The sequence below is a fragment of the Pelodiscus sinensis genome, chromosome 13 (assembly GCF_049634645.1).
Source record: "Pelodiscus sinensis isolate JC-2024 chromosome 13, ASM4963464v1, whole genome shotgun sequence".
Taxonomy (NCBI): Eukaryota; Metazoa; Chordata; order Testudines; family Trionychidae; genus Pelodiscus; species Pelodiscus sinensis.
Window position 1 is genome coordinate 28,082,974 of NC_134723.1, and position 18,780 is coordinate 28,101,753.

At 40.5% G+C, this 18,780-nt stretch overlaps 1 protein-coding gene across 4 annotated transcripts in view; it reads left to right on the forward strand.

The window, feature by feature from the left end:
- The first annotated feature begins 2,641 nt into the window (after positions 1-2,641).
- AMMECR1 (AMMECR nuclear protein 1) overlaps positions 2,642-18,780 on the forward strand; it is a 156,783-nt gene continuing 140,644 nt past the window's right edge. The window contains exon 1 of one of the 4 annotated variants that reach the window (XR_012906911.1): positions 2,642-2,948. Coding sequence is in view for 2 of the 4 variants with exons in the window: in XM_075940918.1 (XP_075797033.1) it covers positions 2,777-2,948 (172 nt within the window). In the remaining 2 variants the exon portion in view is untranslated. The remainder of the gene's footprint in view (positions 2,949-18,780) is intronic. The other 3 variants (XR_012906912.1, XM_075940918.1, XM_075940919.1) reach the window with 3 other exon arrangements.

Here is an 18,780-nt window from a genome sequence, read left to right on the forward strand (position 1 = left end):
TGAAATAATGGGCGTGCTATTCTGACAGGCCTGTAAACCTTGCTCCATGAGGATTAAAGGATTCTTTGGAATGGCAATTTACAGTAAAACTCCAATAGTCCAGCATCCAATAGTCTGGCACTCCTGATAGTCCGGCATCAAAATGGCAAGAGCCTAGTGAGTGAGCTTTGGCAAAAAATGAGTCACAAGGTAACAGCGGCAGCAGCTGAACTGAGCGAAAAGGGTAAAAAAGGGTTAAAAAAACTAAAACATTACAGTATACTGTATACAGTATGTACAATAAGAAGGGTTAAGAACACTTTATATACAGTATATACTATATACAGTATATACATAACCAGCTTATAGTACCTCCTGATACTCTGGCATATCTGATAATCCGGCATCACCTAGGTCCCATAGGTTCCGGATTATCGGAAGTTTACTGTAGTTTGAAATTTGGCGCTGTGTAGACAGTGCCAAATGACAAAATAAGCTACTTTGAAATTAACTCAAAATAAGCTGTGCAATTTGCATAGCTTATTTTGAGCAATGGGTGCAGTGTAGACGCACCTTATGTGGCTTGAAAGCTTCTCTCTCTCACCAACAGAAGTTGGCCCCATAAAAGATCATTTCACTCACCTTGTCTATGATACTGTTGGTTTCAGTTATACTTAGAGGTCCTTGGCAGTTCTTGAGTAGGACCAACTTAAAAATTTACTCATTTTTATCAATTCTCAGAGTCTTTAGTCCAGCAAAAATACATTGAGCAAGTGAGAAACACAGTATTCTAGCTAATATTAAACACATGCGTAACTTCCCCAAGACAAATGGTAAAGAAAATGCTCCAGGGGTTCAGATGTACAGGAACGACCCAGCCCGAAAGCTTACATATCGAATGGCTTGATGTCAAGCAGGCATACCGACAGCAGTTATGGGCCCTAGGGCACAACAATGAATGGGATCCTGGGCTAGTACCACAGGCCACCTCCTGCCTGCCTGGAGAAGGCCTGGGTGCCTCCCCCCAGTCAACAGAGGAGCCCTTGTCTGGCGCATCCCCATCCCCCACCTGCTTGGAGGAGCCCCAGGGCAACCACACTGTGCCTCCCATCCCATCCCTGGACCCAGCTTGTCTGCTGCCGGGAAAAGCTGTAACGTCTTTTGATTCAAAGATGCTTCTGATATGCCCCCCACAGATGCTTCAGGTATGCCCCCCTGTGGTAGAAATCTTTCCCAACCAGAGTTTTGTCGAACTTGACACATCCCTGCAAAAAGTTCCATTTCTGACAAATCAGCATTTTTTGATAAACTATTTTGTCTAGAATTGTCCAACTAGTTCCATTCACCATCCAACACAACTGAACCTTGACCCCTTTGCAGTGCGCCAATTGTTCCCATAATAAGAATATGCAGAATTTGCCTGACTGCAGTGACTTGAATAGTGCCCTAAACTATGTGGTATAACGTGGCCTCCTTAGCACACCAGGCTTTCTTGTCACTCATTTAATCTCTGGGGCTTTGTTAGAATAAGTATTTGGCCCTGACTCATTCCTATGCCAGTGCCAGGAAGGCAAGGACCAAGAAAGGATGCATGACACCACCCCCCTGCTTCTAGTCTCTGATGCAGGTTAGAGGAGACTCGGAGGATACTTGAAATTACCACCAGACTGAAATGGCCCCTGTTTGTCCATCCAAGTGATGGGGAGAGCTGAGGTACAGATAGCTGCCCACGATTCTCCTGCATTGGGTCTCACTATGCTGGCTCAGCACTTGCCCGAACTCCCCCCATGCTAGGGGTAAGAGAGCCTTCACCGTTGCTTTGCAACCTATCTTCCAATATCTTAGCTGGCATCAGCCACTGGCGAGGAGGAGAGAATTCTCTTGGCAGGATTAGTCCCATATTGATTATAGAAAGAAACAATTAACTACTAGGTTTCTAATCCATATCCGAAAAATGCATGGCTGCATTGGTTAGAATTTTTTGTCAGGTCTTGTTCAGTCTTGCTCTAAATGTCCAAAGCTCGGGGGCTACCAACAAATCCCATGGGAAAGGGGACGAGAGTTATTTCTTAGCTCAATAGATCCTATGGCCAACTATTTTTCTTGATATTTGCATAAATTCCCCTTATTATTACCTCACTATTCCTGATACTATCTTTTGCCAATTCTCAGTTCCTCACTCTCACTGGCATTTACACCATTCAAAATACTTTTCATGAATCATTTTAACAGAGCTGACACAGTCTTTAAAACCAAGGTTGATTCAAACAGACCACACTAGCCCCGAGCACCAGGTTGACATTAATTAACCTGCTGCAGACTGTCAAAACAAAAATCTGCAAACAGTGATTTTATAGCTCCAGAAACCTCAGTTTATCTGCCTGCTTTGAAATGTAGAAAGTAGGACACTGCTGTAACTTACTGTCACTAAAGCACAGATAATAAGGTTTGAAAGAGCTTTCTTGGTCATCTATGTGTCTTCTCCCTCCCATTGCATGAGTACAGAATTTTCTTCCATATTGAACTCTTAAGGGTTAACTGATGTGAGAGGGAGGAAGAGGAAAACCAGGGGTCAGATCATGTTCTGACACTGGTAAACTTCCAATAACTCCTTAAGCATGTGCTTCCATCCCAGGTTCCTCCTGCCAGCAGTTTCTCATTTTAATCAGACACCCACAGCAACAGAGATCTTTAAATTCAGCAATTCTTTCTCAGGTTTCAGCAAGTCATTGGCAGGCTGAGCTATTTTGAGGATATTTTCTCTGCTGCAGATGCATCTTAGGAAAACGCAGGGAGCATGCTAAGGACCTGCAGCTATTTGCCTTGTACCATTTGCTCATTTTTCTTTATTTCTTTGTTTTCCTGCACCGATCACTTAAAGGACAATCTCCCTTGCAAACAAAATCCCCGGAGCCTGATTAGCGGGACTGAAGGCTCCCAGAAACGGATTGCCTGCCAGCCACAGCACGGTAAGGACATGGACACTTTTGGCTAGCTTTGCATTACAGTTTTTTAAGCTTTGCTGAACATTTATTTGTGTCCATCGCTTCCAAATCAACACTGCTGGCATGGCAGGCAGTCTTCAGCTCCTGGTCTCCATTTTCATTCCCTAAAATCCTCAGCACTTGTAAGTAACACATTTATCCTCACCGTCTTTGTGTTCTAGAAAGCAATGACTGACACTGATTTCGTTCAGGTCCAGCCTTCTTTTTCCCCATTACATTTCAGCACATTTGGAGATCTATAATTTTTAATGATTGAATTGTGGATATGTCTGTTGCCTCTGCTCCCCTGATACTCGGTTGAATGTCAGTTTTATTATTTAGCTTAGTAAATTATTCAAGTCTGGGGCTCATTTTATGTCCTTTAAATAGAAACATTATACAAATCATTATTGCTGATTTACAGGTACATACATTGCTTTCTTGTCTTACGCACAAGCTTTTGCTATAGCATTTTAAAGCTGCCGTATAGTAGAGTGTTAACACTACAAAGATATCGCAGGTTTACCAATGCTAATGTAGCAGACTTATTTATACTAAAAAAACTGTTTTTATCATGCAGTTCTCCTTTTTTAGAAATGTGTGAATTAAGCTCTGGAAGGATGGTGAGATTCCCATTTTACAACACATACAGTTTTGTTGAAATGGTAGTGAGAATAGTTTAATATCCTCAGGGACTTTATTTATATATATCACTCTAGGAAGAAGAAAACTGTTTCTTTCTGATGAATCTGCAACCCAAATTCTAGGACTGATTGCAGACAGTAAATGCAAGAGATTTTTTTCTTCTTTCTCTCTCCAGAGGCCTTTTGGAAAAACTGGAATAGCTTTAAAATATCCTTTAATGGTTGGTGATCCATTACTGCACCAACAGAAGTCCCCCGAGGGCTTGATCTTTAGCATCTAAATATTTGACGGCAGCCCAGTGTGTTGTCCTATTAAAAGAGGCATTTTGGACAGCTTGGGATTGCACTGGGGAGGTAGGGAGGCCTTCTGCCTCTTGTATCTACTGTCAAGACAAGGTGAGCATGTAATGTGCAAATGGAGTCCCATAATGTTTCCTGTTAAAGGGATTAGACATTGCATCTGCTGTGGAAACAAAAAATTAGCAGGGCCCTCAGAGTTGTAGATGCTCAGTCTTCCCCTACCACCTTTTAATAGGAGAGATATTTATTTCTGTTTTTTAGCTTAAAAATGTCCAGTGAGAGGTTTTCTACAATAGAATGGATTTAAGGGTTGTGGAGAAACAATGTTACATGAGTGTGGGAATGCAGAAAGATGCAGTGGGCCTTTAGCATCCATGGGCTGGAGTTATATGAAAGACAGAACAAATGGGTGAGGTATAAAAGATGTAATAAAAAAAAAACAAGCCAAACATTTTGGATTACAAGTCAGTCTATTGAAGGCCTGATCCACAGTTCACTAAAGTCAATGGAAAGAATTCCATTTACTTAATAAGCTTGGGATTAGACCTTAAGTGTAGAGCTTTGTCTCTTGTAAAGGCCTCTCTCCTGTTCACTACCTACCAATTTACATGGTCTTTCCTAAAATATTTTTGAATGCTTGACTGGGCCTTTGAGCCCTGACTCTCCTTTCATGCTACGGAGTCTCAGAAATAACTCCACTGAACGTGACGGACTACACGGCTACGTCTAGACTGGCATGATTTTCCACAAATGCTTTTAACGGAAAAGTTTTCAGTTAAAAGCATTTGCGGAAAAGAGCGTCTAGATTGGCACGGATGCTTTTCCGCAAAAGCACTTTTGCGCAAAAGCATCCGTGGCCAATCTAGACACGCTTTTCCGCAAAAAAGCCCCTATCGCCATTTTCGCTATCAGGGCTTTTTTGCGCAAAACAAATCTGAGCTGTCTACACTGACTTTTGCTCGAACGGGAGCAGCATAGTATTTCTGCAAGAAGCACTGATTTCTTACATGAGATTGTCAGTGTTCTTGCGGAAATTCAAGCAGCCAGTGTAGACAGCTGGCAAGTTTTTCCGCAAAAGCAGCTGCTTTTGCAGAAAAACTTGCCAGTCTAGACACAGCCCACTAGTATAAAGCTAATGGGAGAATCAGGTCTTTAGCCCCTAATCCAGCCTGGTTACTCTATCCTGAATAGTTAGTTGAGTGAGACCTGCTGGTAGTACCTTGTTTGCTGGGAATTTTGAAGGGTCCCTATCCCTTGTCACAGAAACCGAAGGCAGAAAGAAAGAAATTTATATATTTCACTGTATTTTGAAAAGCAGTTGCTAAAAATAGATTACTAAAGCAATTGAATCTTCTTGTCAGTAGAGGACTGGATATGAGTTATTGGGAGGATTACAATGCAAACATATAAGGCCAGATCCCACTCTGCTGTCAAAGAAGAAACACTCACTAAAGCCAGAAGTCAATGGAAGTTTTGCCTTCAGAACTTAGTGTTAGGGTTGGGTTAGGGTAACCTTTTCCAGGTGAGGACCCATTTTGACAATTCAGGAAGGCTTGGTGACCGAAGACAACTAGAAAATGGGGGAATGAGAGGGGGCAGAGCAACCTGGGGAGATACTTGGCAACCCTTTTGAAATGTAATGGCAACCCATATTTGGGTCCCGACCCATAGATTGGGAAACCCTGCCCTAAACCTTAACTCTATCCCACAGAGAATTTGAAATCTGAACAATTTGATGTGATAAAATTCATTACACTGGTAAACTCCCATAGCTGACCATTGACTAGATAAGTGGAGCTTGTTTGATCTTATTTAAGAAAATTGTTTTTCACTGTGCCTTTAAAGAGAGTTAATATTAGAGGAAGAGATCATGAATGGATTACTCTACAATACACTGCAACTTATCTCAGAAAGGAAATTACCTCTAAAATAAAAAAGTAGATGGGATCAAGAATAGATTAACTTTTTCATTTTGCAATAGACCACAGCATAGGTGCATTTTCCTGTTGAAAACTGAAAACCCTTATTGATATTAGTGAAGAATTAAGACTAAAGGGATATGGCTTAAAGGGATTAATAGTTTCCATCTGCATCAAATGGCACCCAAATCAGGCACACGCTTACACCATGTTAATACACATTCATATTTTGCCCGGCCACAGCCTTATGCACAGCCCCTTTTGTGCAGATTTCTTATGCCAGGAATAAGAATAACATGCATCAGGGTATATGGGGCAGGGGACCATTGCTGAAGGCGGGATCAGACCTGCATGACCATGGAGAGTTTGCCCCCTGGAATGCAGGGTTCTTTGTTGTGGAGAACCTATGGAGTAGCCTCTGTCTTGTGTACAGAGCCATGCGGCTGGCTGTGATTATTCTGTTAGGCTTCTGAATGCAGCACCTGTTGTCACTTGGGGTGTGTCTAGATTACAGGGATTTTTCAAAAAAAAAAAGTGGCCTTTTTTCAAAAAATCTTTACCTGTGTCTAGTCTGCAGCCGTGTTCTTTCGACAGTAAATCGAAAGGACGCGGCATTTTTTTCGACCGCGGAAAACCTCGTTTTACGAGGAATAACGTCTTTTTTCGAAAGTGTTCTTTTGAAAAAAGGCGCTGTGTAATGCAAACTGTGCTTTTTTGAAAGAGAGCATCCAGACTGCCTGGATGCAGTTTTTTCGAAACTTGCTTTTTTGAAAGTACTGGCTGTAGTCTAGACGCTCTTTTTTGAAAGAGGCTTTTTCGAAAGATACTTTCAGAAAAGCCTCTTTTGAAAGAGGCTTGCAGTCTAGACGTAGCCTTGGAGCTCTACCAACCTGTTATGGATTTCAGAGTGCACTTCTTTCATGCCTGCTCAACTCTTGTGGCTGGTGCCGAGGAAATCCCTTTTAGTGAGTGCTAGATTCATGCAGTTCTTGTACCTCTTCCAGGGACTGTAAGTGACCCCTGCCCAGCAACACACATGCGGAGGGAGTAAAAGCTTCCTGCACTTTCTTCTTCCCTTGGGCACCACACAGGGCCAGCCACAGTCTGGGTCAAAATATAGACCAGTTAATAACAGCTAATCAAGCTTTCGATACACCAATTTATATTGCAGTAGCACCTACAGATGCAAGGATCAGGGCCTTGTTGTGGTAAACACTCTACAAACTCAGGAATTCATGATGGGCTCTGCCTAGGGTAAATTAGCTATAAAGGGCTACTGGATAGAAATATAAAAAACCCCATAGGATGTAGAATGGAACCTAGACTGATTAAAAATAGAGCTTAAAAATAGAGCTTAGTATATCATCTGACCATGAACTGAAGGGATATATTTATTGTTTCATATGAATGGTCATATAACTCCCTAACATAGAAGGGTAAAGAGAAACTCTTATAAGTGATCAACCTGAAATTGTCCTGCCAATTTTAGCTAGAAAATTGTAGCTGAGAAGATTTGCAGGCATGATTCTCTTTTCACTGGCTCTTGCTTTACATAAGGGTAACTCCAATGACTTATGTGAAGATACTCCTGAATTACGCTAGTGTAAAAAAGATGAGAATCAGTCTCCACATAAACAACTAAATAATAAGGACCATATTCTACTCTAGTTCTGCATGTGGTGTTCCCACTGACATCACTGGGGTTTCTGTACAAAGACTAAGGTTTTGAGAATATCACAACATCAAGACAGGCCATATTTGGCTTATGACACTTAAAAACACTAATGAAAGTGATGGGACAATGAGACCAGTACTTTGGATGAGGGAGGCACATGTGGGGAAATTTGCATTTGGTTAATCGGTCTTTTTCAGTGTGTCTAGACTACTTCCTTTTTCTCGAAAAAGAGATGTAAATTAGACACTTTGAAATAGCAAATGAAGGCGGGATTTAAATTTCCCATGATTCATTTGTATAATGGTGGCAGCGGTTTTTTTCGACACGGGGCTTTTTGATAGAAAAATGGCAGTTTAGATGGGGATCTTTCGAAAATAAAACCCTTTTTCGAAAGATCCTGTTTTCCTCAAAAAAATGAGATTTCTTCTCTCAAGATCATTCTTAGAAGGCTTCCATAAGGATCTGGGGCAAGAACGTTGGTATAAATATGGAGAAAATTTCCTGGAATGATTCCAAGTGTGTTCAGAATCCAGGATCAAATGAGTAAGCATCATCAAGGACTTGTAAGTATATACTGTGCAGATGCTACATTTGTACCGTATGTTGTAGTACGTTTGACCTACGTGCTTACAGAAGGCATTTCAGAGATTGTTGTACTGATGTAAGAGAAGTAGAATATTGCTAAAGGCATCTAACTAGGACATGAGCATTTCTGTTACTGTATGCTTAGAACTGAATAACTGTTAATTTCAAGTGAATACCCCTAAGGTACGGCTACCCTGCAGCTGGAAAAGTGCCTCCCAGTCCAGGTACACAAGCTTATGGTAGCACACTACGAAGAGCAAAGTGAGCCTTGCAGCAGACGAGAGCTGGCCACCTCAGCTCCGAACCCAAGGGTCAGGTGGGCTACAGAGCAGCATCCATGCATCTATTTTTAGTTCTCAAGCCGAGCTAGCATGCGATCCTTTGGCTCACTCCCAGCTTCGGTATGTAGACATACCCAGAGACACGGTTTGCTGACAAAACTAATGACTGAAATTTGAGGTATGTTACTGCAAGCGTCAGCCAAAAAATAGAGAATATTCACATTGTTTGAGCATTCACATGGTCTATCAGACTGCAAAATGGTCAGATTCTATTTTATAGCTGACTTAGAATCAGAGAGCTGGAAGAGACCTCAGGAGGTCATCAAGTCCAGCCCCCTGCCCAAGGCAGGATCAATCCCAACAAAATCAACCCAGCCAGGGCTTTGTCAAGATGAGACTCAAAAACCTCTAGGGATGGAGATTCCACCACCTCCCTAGGTAACCCATTCCAGTGCTTCACCACCCTCCTAGTGAAATAGTTTTTCCTAATATCCTACGTAGATCTCTCCCACTGTAACTTGAGATCACTGCTCCTTCTTCTGCCATAATGTCACTACTGTGAACAGCCTTTCTCCATCCTCTTTGGAACCTCCCTTCAGGAAGTTGAAGGCTGCTATTAAATCCCCCCTCACTCTTCTCTTCTGCAGACTAAACAAACCCAAATCCCTCAGTGTCTCCTCACAGGTCATGCGCTCCAGTCCCCTAAAAGACTTATTAATCCTCAGCCTCAAAGCAAACCTGCACAACACTTTCAAAAGATGAGCTAGGGAGTTTAAATTCATAACTTTAATGGACACTAAAAACATGGACTATAGATACACCGGAGTTATGGCATATTACAACAATCTGTAATCCACTATCAGGCCTGCCAACGGAAGGGAGCAAAAGGGGACAATTGCCCTGCGACCCTGCAATTCTAAAGGCCCTTTAAATTGCTGCCAGAGCACTACACGACTTCTCTAATCAGCTCTAAGAGCTGAAGGCTTGGTGTGCTTGCTGGTCTGACCCCACCCCTTCCACCTGACGCCCTGCTCCTTCCAGGAACGCAGACACAAGGCTTCCCCCACCTTACCGAGGGGCCAAGCATGGCTGCCAGCTCCACTGTCATTATAGACCACCCCACAGCTTCTTTCCCCTTTTCCCTTCCTCTCTTCCCCATCAGAGGAGAGGGGTTAACAGGCCACTTCAGCTTGAGTGGTCCCTTGAAATATGTGTTAACTATTTATGCTAAACAATCTGTCCCACCTTGTATTTAAGAGTGATTCTTTGAGTTAAATTTCAAAGAGGTAGCTGTGTTAGTCTGTTTCAGCCAAAACAACAAGGAGTCCAGTGGTACCTTATAAACTAACACATTTATTAGGGTCTAATCTTTCATGAGATGCAGCTCACTTCTGCTCCCAGACTGAAGAGCTCTGTGTAAGTTTGAAAGATTGTCCTTCTCATCAACAGAAGATGGTTCAATAAAAGAGATTGCCTCACCCACCTTGCCTCTATGATCCTACATGAGCAGTATCAAGGACATCCATTTAAAGAAATGGCTGTCACAATAAATACCTCATCCATGGTCACTGGTTAATGTTACTTTTATGGTGTTGAAAAGAAATACATCCTTTGGAATGAAGGATTGGATATTTGGCATCTAGCTCAAACTTGAGGCCAAACAATGAAGGACTGCATGCTACATGTATAACAAATGTTGAATTTATTTTTTTCCAAATTAATTTTTACCTAAGAATAACAAGGAAAAGGGAAACTAGCGTGTTTTAATCCTGATTACTTCTAATGATATTTCTTTGCATGTATATAGGGCTGGACATCTTAACTAGTCTATAGACTATTCCAGGGCAACTTAGGCTAATGAGTGGCTCTCCTTAATCGCAGGAGCCACAAGATTGTCATAAGAAAGATAGTCTCCCAGGATAGGGTATGCGTTTGCATACCTAGAGTATGGGGATAGGCCAACTGAACCATAGCAGTGCTTTGCTTGAATGCAGAGGGAGGAGTGAGGGCAAAGCTCTCACAAAGTTGCATGCAATCAGTACACACCTCATTTTATGTGCCCTTGCTTTACGAACATGTCACTTTTGTAATACTTGTAAGAAAAAAACTATGCAGGTGAAAAGCAGTGGAATCTGGCAAGTCTGTTGTGTGGGCAATAGTAAACAAAATATTTTGTGGGCTGCACATAGAACCCCAGGGGCCACAGGTTGCCCACCACTGCTGTAGCTGTATTAACTACCTAACTTCTCACATCCCTCTTGTGAAACTGAAGGCCTGATTTCATAAATCTGGATTGTAACAACTTTGCAACCACCTAGTCCTTCACAAACATTAAAGACAATTCTGAACATTTCATAGCTGGCTAAAGAATGTACTCCATACCATGACTACAGCCACATCAAAATGCCTAGCAAACTGGTTTTCTGGTCTAAAACCATTTTTGATATAGGAGATTCTCCATTAGCTGGCAGTAATGGGGGGCCTATGGCTGTCACAGTTATTACCCATCTAGCAAAGGGCAGAGGTATATTGTCATAGTTATCCACTATAGATGAAGAAAGTGACACAGAGGGGAAGGCCACTATACTACTTTTGGGTACCTCCATTTTTGGATGACCAACTTTAAACATCTACAACTTCATTAGGTTTCATTGCTTATTATTGCTGGAAAAAAATAGGCCTCAAGTTCTCAAGATAGGGATCAAAACTGGAGGCACTCAAATTGTAAGTAGAGACTTTTGAGATAGCTACCCACAGTGCACTGTTCGGTGTCGACACTATAGCTTCTAGTATGCCTGCACTCTGCCGACACAAGAAGTGTAGTGTGGACACGCAACAGGGATTTAACTAAAGAGGCATAAATAAAGAGGCATGTATTATAGACATGTCCCTAACATTTCCGTGTTAAACCTCATACAATTAATATTTCAAAGTAAAAAAGAGGAGTCACTGATGCCAAACCATTAGCTATATGACAAGAGTTTAGAATATCATAGTCTTCTCCATTTTGGGAAGCTTCTAACAGAAGAAGTAAAAAAAAATTACAACATTTGTTTAGAATTATTTTTCTCTTTTTATCAATATATTTCCAAACATTTCCACCCCAAACATGTCTGCATCATAATAATTTCACTCAGTGTCTCTGACCTTTCCCATTCTTGCCTTTCCAATACACAAAATTAACACATTGATATGCAATGCTATATTGATCATCTATTTTTAATGCAAGCCAACAGTAGATTCACTATGGAGTCAAGATGACTTCAGTTCAAAACACTAAGACATAAAGAAATGAGTTGAATCCTTCAAGAATGCTTTGGCATTACAATAGCATTCTAGAGAAACCTCCATGTTGCATTTTCACAAAGCTTTATTTGATGGGAATGATCTTAGGTTAACTACTGATGCCTCAGTGGGTATGACTGAGTGAGCTGTGACAAGATGCTATTATTTCTGAATGCATATACATCCACTCTCTTTTCATTTATGGATTGGCATATTCCCTGGTTGGATTAGGACCTAGATCAAAAAGGGATTGACAGAATGAAAAGGGAAGTAGTACTTATACCCCCAAGGCACAAGATGTATCTCTAACAGTTTTGCTTTAACAAATGGAGCAATGAATTCCTCCCCAGAGCTATGTCCTGTAGGACATGTAGTCCTAAAGCATGTACCTTCAGATAACACAACATTCAGAGAATACCACCTGTTCCTCCACATTTTTTCCAGTTGAGCTGATGTCTCAGGTTTCATGAGGTTGCGCATCAGGACAAAACATTCTATAGCAGACCCCAAACCCGATTATAATGGAATTACACAAAACCATATTTGGTCTATTTTGTTCTGTGTATAAACTTGACTCCAGTGAAAACTCCACCTCTTTGTAACAGTTCTCAATTTGGTCCATTGTCTTTCTAGTATTTAATGTTGAGTTACACCTGCCTACATCATACTTATTCTTTTAAACAAATAACCATCCCTCAAAGAGAAGCAAATTTCTATTGTATTTTTAGTCAGCAAGATTGAGTTCTACCAACAACTGAAAGAATAGATGTTATAAAAGGAAATTTAAATAAAAACAATGCCATAGAGAAATGACTGGGAAAGCTAGTTTAAAACTATCCAGCTCATCCTTTTTCTGTCAGACCATCAGATAAAAGAAGGACCATCAAAGGTTCCTTATAGGCTAAATTAAGCAAGGTCTTATGCTCCTATATATTGATTTCTATGAGGTTTTGTTTTAAAACATTGAAATTGCATTTTGATACTGTCAAAATGGAACGTTTCAAAACAAATTTTCATTTTAAAGTCAATGTAACATTTAAAACGTCAAAACTGGAATTAAATTTTTTGATTTTATCAAAATAGGATATTTCAAAATTCAAAAAAAAAAATTTTTTTCAAAAATTTTATGTTGCAGAAAATGTTAATTCTAAATCAGCAACAAAAGCAAATTTAGAAATATCAGAATGCTCTATAGAATGGAAATGCTGAGTTTCAACCAGCTCTGTTAGAAATATTTTATTTTAGGGAGCAGATTAATTGAGTTACTGTGTCTATAGCAACTAAGTGCCCAACTCTTCATTCTGCCCTAGTCTCTTTTGGTTGCAGCAGACATAAGGCTGCTCTTACAAAAGAGACACAATAGATCCCAGCCAGACCAAGAACATTGTAGCTGCTAGTGTCTCTAAGTTCTTGATCCCGTATAAAATATTTGTGGTCATGTCAAGTTATATTCCAAAGATGGTGTCAATAGAGTATATTTTCAGATAAGTACATGGTCATTTTCACTATATCTGAGTGGCATTAGCCACATAATACCCCCCTGTGAGGTAGGTGAGCATGATTCAGGTATCTGACAAAAAATCAACTGTGACACATCACAAATGAGATGTTTCTCCCAAGATCGCACAGAGAATCCTGGCCTGCATGAGGAAATACACACTGCTTTGTTGGGGCCCAACCTAGTACATAGTCCAGTAGACCATCCTTCCCACCTTTACAGAGAATCCCTTCCCATCACTGCACCATGTACAAGTTTCTCATTGGCCAAATCTCATTGGCTATATTAAGTAGCAGTAGATTTCATACGTGGGTTGTGTATCATGGTGGTGCATAAATGCCACAATCAGAGATGGAGGCCCCATTGTGTTAGGTACTGTACACACACACACATACACATGGCTCCATGAAGCCAGTCTCTGCCTCCAAGAGTTTATAATCTAAGTTTATGATCGTAGACAACAGGCCATGATGATAAACAGAAAAGAAAGAGGGAGCACAATGAGATTGCATGATAAGTTCAATAAACAGAACACTAGCTGTGGGTGAGGGATCAGTTATAAATGGATAGGTTCTGTGTGGAATGGATTATTGGTTTATTATTTGTTAATGGTTGGTTTATGGATGAGGTTCTCTGAGGCTACACCTACACTGAAGGCTTCTTGCACAAGAAGCCTTTTGCATAAGCGCACGTCCACACCTCAAAGCTCATTGCAAAAGTGATATGCTTTTGCCCAAGACAGCATCCACACTGCATGGATGCTCTTGCGCAAGAAAGCTCAGAGCACCTGTGCTTTTTCCCTCTGAAGCATCCACACTTTCCTTTTTGTGCAATAGCTGTAGTGCAAAAGGGAGTTATGCCTCATAGAAGAAGGTTTACATACACCGGCAAAAGCCCTCTGTTCTGCCATTTTACTGCTGATTTACTTGCGCAAAAGTGCATTTGAGGTATGGATGCGCCACAGGTTTTTGCGCAAAAACGACCATTTTTGCGCAAAAACCTTGCAATGTAGATATAGCCTGAGTAAATTCCTGAGTAAATTGTAGATGTACCTAAGTAGTGGGCAGGGGCCCAATGTTTGTGAGTGGATGTTATTTATTTTATTAAATTTTTGTGTTGTGGCAACACCTAGAGGCCTGAGCCAGGTGGGAGACTTCCTTTAAGCAAACGATCAACAAAAATCCTGGAGCTACAATTTTATAACTTAAAATAAACAAGAATAAAATAACTTTGTACTAAAATCAGAGTTTGAACCATAAATTCTGAACTTTTGGGCGGTTTACTATACTAGGATATAAGGTTGATTCCAGCTTAACAATTACTGCACATGGAAAAGAAAAAAATAGATTGGCTCAGAGTCAAGTCTAACTTTGATTGGGCTACATTGCCTAAGCAGTATTGCAACTTCCTGCCACTAGAGTGTGTCCAAGCATGCATGAGAAATAAACCTGTTTTTATATTTGCATTTCTTTCAAACTGTTACCAACACATTTGATAAAGTCAAACTGCATGAATTTATCATTTGCTCTAAACATACGTGGTTGCATTATTGCTATAGATAGTCCTAAAGGTTACATAAATATGGAACAAGGTCCCATGACATTAATCTAGTAGTGCAGGACACAGGAAGTTTGACAGAGCAACAATACAGAGCAACAATACAGTAATTTGGAAGCCGCGCAGCCAGTTATAAGATCCATTATATTATGATTGCCTTTTCACTTAACTGTCAATAAAATATCCCTTTCAGGCTGGGACTTACACTGTGGTGTAATACAATGACCCAATTATTTTGTACTGAAAAACTAACACATCCAGTCTATATCTGTGTGTTTTCACATGCACTGCCCATGAGATAGATGGCTGTAGCTGAATCGTTATGTGTATAATGTAAGAAATACATTACAACTCTAATTTATTTGAAAATTAGGCATATACACAAACCAAAAATCTGCAACTTTACTGATAGTCTAGCTACCATAATGTACAGTAAAACTCCAATAGTCCGGCATCCAATAGTCCGGCACTCCTGATAGTCCGGCATCAAAATGGCAAGAGCCTAGTGAGTGAGCTTCGGCAAAAAATGAGTCACAAGATAACAGCGGCAGCAGCTGAACTGAGCAAAAAGGGTAAAAAAGGCTTAAAAAAACTAAAACGTTACAGTATACTGTATACAGTATGTACAATAAAAAGGGTTAAGAACATTTTATATACAGTATATAATATATACAGTATATATATAACCAGTTTATAGTACCTCCTGATAGTCCGGCATATTTGATAATCCGGCACCACCTAGGTCCCATAGGTTCCGGATTATCGGAATTCTACTGTAGTTAGATGTCATGTAAACATATTGAATACTACCTGCAAAATCTGCTGATTTTTTGCAATCAGCCATCAAAAAAGATAAGATTAGAAATCTGGGGGCAAATAATGTCACAAATCAAACTGAATGCATTGAAAAATCCAAGTATGTGGAGTCTTCACTGATTTCAAGTGAATTACGCATGTACTTAGAGTTAGACACATGATTAGAGTGCTGTGTTGACACAGGACCTTAGTCTCTCTGGCTATGTCAACACTGCAACAAAACACCAAAAGCTGGCCCATGTAACCTGATTTGAGATTGCAGAGCTCTGCCTGCAGGACTATAAAACTGCAGTATAGATACTCCAGAATTCAGCCTCCGGTCCAAGCCTGACAGTCTACACCGCAATTTTATAACCCGATAGTCCCAGTTGATACAGGCCACTCACATGTGTTTTATTGAAGTGTAGACCTACACACCTTCTGCCGTGGGTCTCTATCTGGGAAATGAGAATAATAATTCTCTCTTCCTCCCACTTTTTGTCTGCTTACAATATTTAGAATGTAAACTCTTGTAAAAGGGACTGGCTGTTATTAGTGCGTTTGTGTCTATGGGGTCTTTGTCTTGGATAGGGTCCTAGGTACTAGCATGATAAAAATAAACAATTAAAAAAATCTTGATCTATACCAAACAAACAAGTAACAATCATATAATGATATTTAGAACATAGGAGTCAGTGGAACTACTCAGATTCTTAAAGGCAGATACTTAATTAAGTACCTTGCTACACTGGAGCATATAGCACTGGCTAAATTTCACCCATAATCCATTTTCCCTAAGAAGATTCTTTTAAGCCTCCCTTGGAAATTCCCTTTCTCCTCCTCAAAAAACTTTCTGTGTTGTGACAATGATATCCACATCTTCCCCTGAAGTCCATCAGGACAACTCCTAAGTTGATTCACAGGGATCATTACTAAGGGTACGTCTAGACTACCGCGTTTTGTCGACGGAAGTTTTGTCGACAGATACTGTCGACAAAACTTCCGTCAACAAAGAGCGTCCAGACACATGGAGTTCTGTCGACAAAGCAAGCCGCTTTGTCGACAGAACTCCGTAGTCTGGACGCAGTGTTACAGGCAATAACACCTTCTGTCGACAGAACTCTGTCGACAGAAGGTGTTTTGCCTCGTAAAAATGAGGTATACCAGCGTCGACAAAACCGCGGAGTTCTGTCGACGTTATGTCGACAGAACTCCGCGGTAGTGTAGACGCTGGTATTGTTTTGTCGACAAAAGTCCACTTTTGTCGACAAAACTAGGTAGTCTAGACACACCCTAAGTAACAGGAGATGTGCCTATTAATTTTCCATCCAGCACCTATAGATGCAGCCTGTGAAATGCCCAAAGCCCTTTTCAACCGTCTTATATCAGCTAACTGGGGATCTTGAACTCTGCTCTTCCTTTCGGTAACTTCGTGTGTAATTTTGTAATGTACCTTTTGAAACAGCCTCTGATCAGAGGAGGTCTGCAAAGTGCAGAAAAAAGATCAGTGAGTGTCAAGCTCTCACGTTCACAGTCCATGTTTCGCAAGTATGTCATACTTCAGGCCCCTGATCCTTCAGTCAGATCTAAGCAGGGCTTAACTTGAAATAAGCTATGCAAATAGAGCTACGTCAATTGTGTAGCTTCTTTCAAAATGACTTATTTTGAAATTGGGAGAGTCTACACACCACTTATTTTGAAATAGAGCACTCTTCCCCTGACTTCCCTTACTCCTCGTACAATGAGGGTTATACAAGTTGGAATATGAAGTCCTCCAGTTTGACAGTATTTCAACATTATTTCAAAACAACTGCCTGCTGTGTGGATGAGGACTAAATTATTTCAAAATAATGCTAGTTATTTTGAAATAATGTTGCTGTGGAGACAAACACTAAGTGGCCATCCATGCAGAGCCCCACTGGATTCATAGGAGTTTCCAGACTTCCAAAGAGTGGGATGAAATTCAGGAACAGCAAACAGCCAGACTGTGTCAGAGTAGTACAATGAGAGATGTCATGCATATAGCAGCACAGAGGAGCTTGACCCCCACAATGATGCCCTAGAATCACACAGTTGGGACCAGAGTTCTTTATATATCTGCTGGTGAAAATTATGAAGAAAGACTCAGAATAAACCTCACAAAATTCCCAGCATCTTTGTTCCGCTCCCCCACAGAATTCATAATAATATAGAAGTTATGACTCTACTATCTTGCCTAGGAAATGAAATGCTTAATACATTATTTCCATATAACTTTGCATTTCATGCATTGTTCACTTTAGTCATGTCCTTTCCAGTGGTAGCTTTGTCCACTGAAAATGTCCTCATTAAACATTTTGTAGCCTGACATGGATAAGACAAGGAATTGAACTTGCAGCTTTTACACAGCAGGAAAAATATGCAGCAGTAGATATTTACATTCTGTCCTGAGACTGAAAGAATTTGATGTATGTGAAGAATTATTTTTATCTCTCCGGTCATCTGTAAGTTATGCAGCAACCTTTGCACAGTCACAGACATGCAGCAGTATACTGTACAAGTGATAGGATGAGGATGACTATAATATTGAATACTGCAGTTGCCTCATCTCAAAAAGGATATATTGGAAGTTTCAGAAAAGAGCAATGAAATTATTACGAGTTTGGAATGGTTGCCATATGAAAAGAGATTGAAGAGAGTGGGACTTTATATCTTAGAAAAGAGAAGACTAAGGGGGGGTATGATAGAGGTCTATAAAATCATGACTGATATGGAAAAAGTGAATAAGGAAAAATTATTTACTTGTTCCCATAATATAAGAATTAGGAGTCACCAAATGAAATTAATAGGTAGCAGGTTTAAACAAACAAAAGGATGTTTTTCTTCATGCAGTACATAGTCAACCTGTTTTTAGTTTTTTCTGGAGCAAGATTTCTGGAGTAAGGTTTTTCAACGCTGTATATTTGTTAACAGTCACAGGAGCTGAGGAACTTGTCAGTTTGGGGGCAGATTTTCCATTACAATCTACTCACTTCTAGGCAGTGCACAGGTGCCAGATTCTGGCTGCACGTGGCCAGTGGAATTCTATTGGAGAAGGGGAAGTCTTGGTAAATGTGGCATAATTTACTTCTTCATAAATCCAAGTATCTTTGGCATAAGAGGCCTGAGGGCAAGGAGTGGGGCTGGCAGACCTTTATTACACTACCCTGATCCTCCTTTGTCTGCTGTAATTTACACCAGGACCAACATAGACTAGAGGCCCCCACAACCCTGATGTTGCCCATCCCTCCATCTCCCAT